The sequence below is a fragment of the Capsicum annuum genome, chromosome 6 (genome assembly GCF_002878395.1).
Source record: "Capsicum annuum cultivar UCD-10X-F1 chromosome 6, UCD10Xv1.1, whole genome shotgun sequence".
Classification (NCBI taxonomy): Eukaryota; Viridiplantae; Streptophyta; class Magnoliopsida; order Solanales; family Solanaceae; genus Capsicum; species Capsicum annuum.
This window is the reverse complement of record NC_061116.1, coordinates 225,553,957-225,559,087: the sequence shown is the minus strand read 5'-3', so window position 1 is coordinate 225,559,087 and position 5,131 is coordinate 225,553,957. Positions and strand designations below refer to the sequence as shown.

The 5,131-nt window shown below is 30.2% G+C and overlaps 1 protein-coding gene across 2 annotated transcripts; it reads right to left on the bottom strand.

Annotated features, from left to right (window-relative positions):
- Positions 1-1,447: 1,447 nt before the first annotated feature.
- LOC107855708 lies at positions 1,448-4,105 on the bottom strand. Of its 2 annotated transcripts, none has more exons than XM_016700721.2 (4): positions 3,946-4,105; positions 3,624-3,848; positions 2,823-3,011; positions 1,448-1,867 (listed from the first exon to the last, which is right to left on the bottom strand). In XM_016700721.2, exons 1-4 carry the CDS (start codon positions 3,949-3,951, stop codon positions 1,814-1,816), a joined length of 474 nt encoding a protein of 157 aa, XP_016556207.1. In that variant the 5' UTR covers positions 3,952-4,105; the 3' UTR covers positions 1,448-1,813. The 2 variants fall into 2 exon arrangements, with proteins under 2 accessions (XP_016556207.1, XP_016556206.1); XM_016700720.2 differs by having other exon boundaries at positions 3,624-3,851; positions 3,946-4,084.
- Positions 4,106-5,131: the final 1,026 nt, after the last annotated feature.

Here is a 5,131-nt window from a genome sequence, read left to right as displayed (position 1 = left end):
ATCTAAAAATTATGAGAAGATATTTTAATAAAAACTAAGTACTTAACATAATTTGTTGTACGAAGATTTATTGATACGAAAAATTAAATCATGATAATGATAATGACTGGTTATTCTTTAATATAATGTTTCAGTATCTATAAACAATCTCTTTATAACAAGCATGCATTTTTAGATAAATAACGTGTTTAATGAGGGTAAAGGATAGATAGAATTAATCAAATCTTAAATAAACGGGTGAAACAATAATTCTAGAAAGTTCAATATACCGATAATAAAATGAGCTCCAAAATATATTTGCCATAATACATTTACATGACACTAAACTTCACATCTTTGCTCATTGAGAAACATTAACTTATAGTGCAAATAAAATAAGACTGCCATCCGTATAAAACATAAATTCAATCAAGATGTTTATGTATAACTACACAGGAGCAAGCATTCTAATTGAATTAGATTAAATATCAATGGATCCTTTATCAGGTATTCATTGAATGATAAATAACTATAAGTGACGGAGAGAAATAATTTAAATAATGAAAAATCCAATATGTAAAAATTTGCATAAATTCAAGTAAGATGCTTATGTACAACTACAAAGTACCAAGCATTCTAATTGAATTAGATTAATATTAATGAATCCTTTATCAGTTATTCATTAAATGATAAATAACTATAAGTGATGGAGGGAGATAATTTAAATAATGAAAAATCTAATATTTAAAAATTGTATCGAGAATGACTGAAAAGGTGAAAACAATTCCAAATATAAATTTGATCATTATGAACAAATCCGAAATATTTTTTGTTAAGCAATTCAACAATAATAGCATATGTGAAATCTGATAAAGAAATAACTTTGAGCCTAACTCAACTCAAAAGTTAGCTAATGAAGGAAGGATTGAGCTAGCTAATAAGAGAAGAATTGTCCAAGACCATATAAGGAGATCAAGGATCCTTTAATCCACCGATGTGAAACTTCAACAACCCCGCACGCTTAGGACTGAACATTTGGAGCATGAACAATATAAAACGAGAGGCCCAACATCGAAAACAATGAGCTGAGTGAAACTGGCTTTGATACCATGATAAAAAAATGAACCTTGAGCCTAACTCAACCTTGAAAGCAAACTCATGAGGGAAAGATTGCCCAAGATCATTTATAAGCGGAGTCTACGAAAATAGTATGAATGCAAACCTTATCTCCAACTATTCATGAAAATAGAAACATTGTTTTTTAAATTCTCTCACCGCAAGTGAGACAAATCAAAATATTTATAAAAAAAAGACTCTGAAAAAAAAAATATAACAGTAAAAGAAACAATAATAAAAAGCAGTACAAAACATTCATAAAATAAACAGTAACAACAAAATAGCGTAATAATCGAAATGATAAAAAGAGTTCAGATCAAACAAAATACTAACAAAGAACAAAAACTCCATATAAAAGCACAAGGGAAGTTTTCTTGATTTTCTCATAAAGTAACATTACAAGCTTTTAATCCCAACTTCCCATACATTTTCTACTTTATATAAATTACAAAAACCAACACCCCTAGGCATTATACTAGGACATCAATATACTTCCAAGAAGAAACAAACTGTTAGCAACAGAAAAGTAAAAAGAAAGACACCTCTGTTGTAATAACATATGATGATATATTTATCCTTCTTGAGATGACCAACATTCTAATATCTTTTTTTTTTTGGCCAATTTACCCCACAAAAGCACTTCAAAACACTTCTATATATAATACTTGGAATATATATAAACTAGCACACATCTTCTCTTATATGCATTGCTTTAAATTCAACTAGCACAAGTTGGTAGCAAGCAACTTGAAAAGAATCTTCGGATGCCTTTCTGCAATGAGTTTAAAAAGACAAAAAAAAAAAAGTTAAGCTTTCACTAAAATGATTAAAAATATAAAAAATATATATACAAATAAGTAAAAATCTAAGTTGCATAAAGTCTTCAGCTTTATCGGATTTTTCAAAAATACACTATTTTAGGGAATTCGAAACGCATTCATTGACATTTTTAAAGAGTCCACATGTAATTTTCAGCAAAATGAACTCAAATGAACCCGTTGCGCCACTAGCTGCGCGATATTAGATAATGTTACATATTGTAACCATATAAAAGGGATGAGATTATCTTATTAATAATTGAGCTTTAACTTGTAGTGCAATTAAAATCTTTAAAAAAATCACCAAAAAGTGATTAACTTTAACTACCATTAGAACTGATCAGTCTCCTTTTTTTTCCTTTATCAAAAAGTTTACCACTTTAATCAAGTATTGTCCCTTCAGACATGACACCAGAAAAGAAAGGTGATCATTTTGCCTTTTATTGGTCCACATCTTTTCTGGTACATGAACAAGTAGGGAAGTAAAGAAGAGAAATTGATGTACTACTTTTACCAAATTTTGTACTGCCTTTGACAATTGACATTTATATCTTCTATTCAGAATTTGGAGATTACAAGTTAGGAGTAATAAATTAGGCTACCTAAGTTCTAGACAAATTATTCATACATATACACTAAGTCAAAATTTTGAATTCTTGCTAGTCAATAGCTATAACTCTTAACCTAAATAGTCACAAGCCTAGTGTTCGTCTTAGATTTTTTAAGACCAAGTGCAACCAATTCTTTCCTTTTTTCTATTTCAGCGAATCCCCCCCTCCACTACTTTCTCGCGCGCCGTTGTCGAGGATTGAACCCGCGTGACAGCAGATGTATAATGCATACTCAATAAGTGTATAGTTAATGTATAATCAATGTATATCGACCGGAAAAAGCAAGAAATTGAGTTACCATTTTAGATTTGGTGTAGAGCAACTCAGGAGAAATCTTGTAGAGATCTTCATCAACAGGCTTTTTGGGCACATGCCTAGTTGTTGGAACAGGAGATAGAGGAACATTAACAGGACTTGATGACTCTTTCTCACAATTATCACACATCACCCATGCCTCTTTTTTCCCCTCCTTGTAACTTCCTCTTTTCTGCAAACACTTTCAACTTTAGCACTCATATACACAATTTACAAAAAAAAATAAAAAAAATCCGTGTGTTAATGTTGTTTGATTATTTTTCTTTTCAATCCATTTAAAAAAGTTGTTGTCATGTGACCAGGAGGTCACGGTTGAAATCGGCTTGTGATGGGCACTTCTCCAGACACCGCTATGTGCACCGGGCTGTCCTTTTTAGTCCGTTTAAAAAAGTATGTCATGACATGTTTAAGATTACAAACTAAAGAACATTTTGGTACATTAAAATCACAAGATTTAAAAGTGTTCTTTCACTTTGTTAAACTCCATTTCAAGTTAAACCATACAAACAAATTGAAACGGACTACTTAATATTAACTTGACAATAATGAACAGTAATGCAGTTCTTAGTCCTACCAGTGAACCACATTACTAGCTTAAATACAAATTAATTTGACAGTAATGAACAATAATGCACTTTCTTAGTCCTACTAATCAACCACATTATTAACTTAAATACAAATTCTTGAACACACCTTGAAACATCTTTATTTTTAACTTAAAACTCGTACCAATTCAAACTGTGTCACATAAATTAGAACGAAAAGCAATTACTAATAATATTACCTTACGACGAGGAACAACGATCATCGTAGGATTAACAATATGGTTCTGGTAAAGATCTCCAGTTACATATAAATCTGAATCTTGTGAGTAACCATAGTGAAACAAACCAGCTTGTCTAGCTGATTCAAAACACTCTGTAAATGGAATTGGATAATCATCACCATTGTTACAATCCCAGCTACCAAATGCTGGTACTTGACTTCTCTTCCAGTAATGCCTGTTCTCCTGCTTCAAACACACAAAAATAATAATAATAATAATAATAATTTAGGACGTAGTAATAATAATACTCAATTAATTTTTTTTTCTAGTAAGAAATTACCTCCATTTTGGAAACTCTAAAGAGTTCTATTTTTTTTTTTTTTTTTTTTTGTTATCAATTGGATTCTATGGATGCAGAGGAATGTGAGGGTATATTTAAAGGACCAGGTGAAAAGGGGTTTTTTTTTGTGTGTGTGCTGTGTAAGTTTTTGTTTTTGGTGGGTATTTAAAAGTAAAAAAAGAAAGAGAAGAGAGGACATTGACAACAAAATAACAAAAATGGTCCATTATGTTTTGGGATAGGTATAAAGTGGTACCTTAAATGTATATTCTTCTTCAGCTAACAATTGTGAAAAAATTACTGTAATATAACATAAAGTCATATTTATAGTTATATTTTAATTTATTTTTTTGTGTCTTTTTAATGTTTTGTATGTTAAGTCGGGGTCAATCAGAAACAATTTTTCTATCTTATTCAGCGGAGGAGCCACCTTTGCTTCAAGGATTCATTCAAATCCCCTTCGACGAAAAATTATATTATTTTTATACTATTTTTACATCATCATCAACAACAACAACAACAAACCCAGTTTATACTATTTTTACATAATTAAAAATATTTTTTATGTATATATAGTAGATGTTGAACCCCCTTCGATTAGATAGTATATATATTTCTGACCCCTTTTAATGAAAATTCTGACTCCATCATTAATGTCATCCGAGGTAGTTATGGTCTGCGTACACTTATCCTCTTCAGACCCCACTTGATGAAAATATTTTTAGTTAAAACTTTTTCTTTATCAAACAGCCAGAATTCATTGAATATTTGATGAAATCAGTGTTTATTTTCAATAAATTTGAAGGACTAGAAGTGCTCAAAACATACTTAGAGGATCATTTTGAACCTATCCAAATATAAGGCAGTACAACCTTTTATGTTATTCAAATAGATACTGTACTAGTACTTATTAGTAAATTGGTGTATATATACAGTAGAATAAAGCAAAGAAACAGAGAAAAAAAACAAATCCCAGATATCAAAAATGGAAGAGGCAGACAAGACCCAAGAGAGGTAAAGCAGCAAAAAAATCAGCTTTACTCTATTTGCTTTATTATCAATTGGTGGGGAAAGAGAATGTATATAGTACAGTAGTATTACCTTTTTCCTCCAATGTGTTGAGATAGTGTATATACCAATGAATCAATAAAGGTTTTTTAGTTCCGAATTAAATTATTTCGAGATT

Excerpts from the sequence above, each read along its gene's own strand:
- LOC107855708 (XM_016700720.2), bottom strand. Across the intron at positions 3,012-3,623 it reads TCGTTGTTCCTCGTCGTAAG|AAAAGAGGAAGTTACAAGGA; the intron begins GTAATATTATTA and ends AAGTGTTTGCAG. Across the intron at positions 1,868-2,822 it reads TCTACACCAAATCTAAAATG|AAAGGCATCCGAAGATTCTT; the intron begins GTAACTCAATTT and ends AACTCATTGCAG.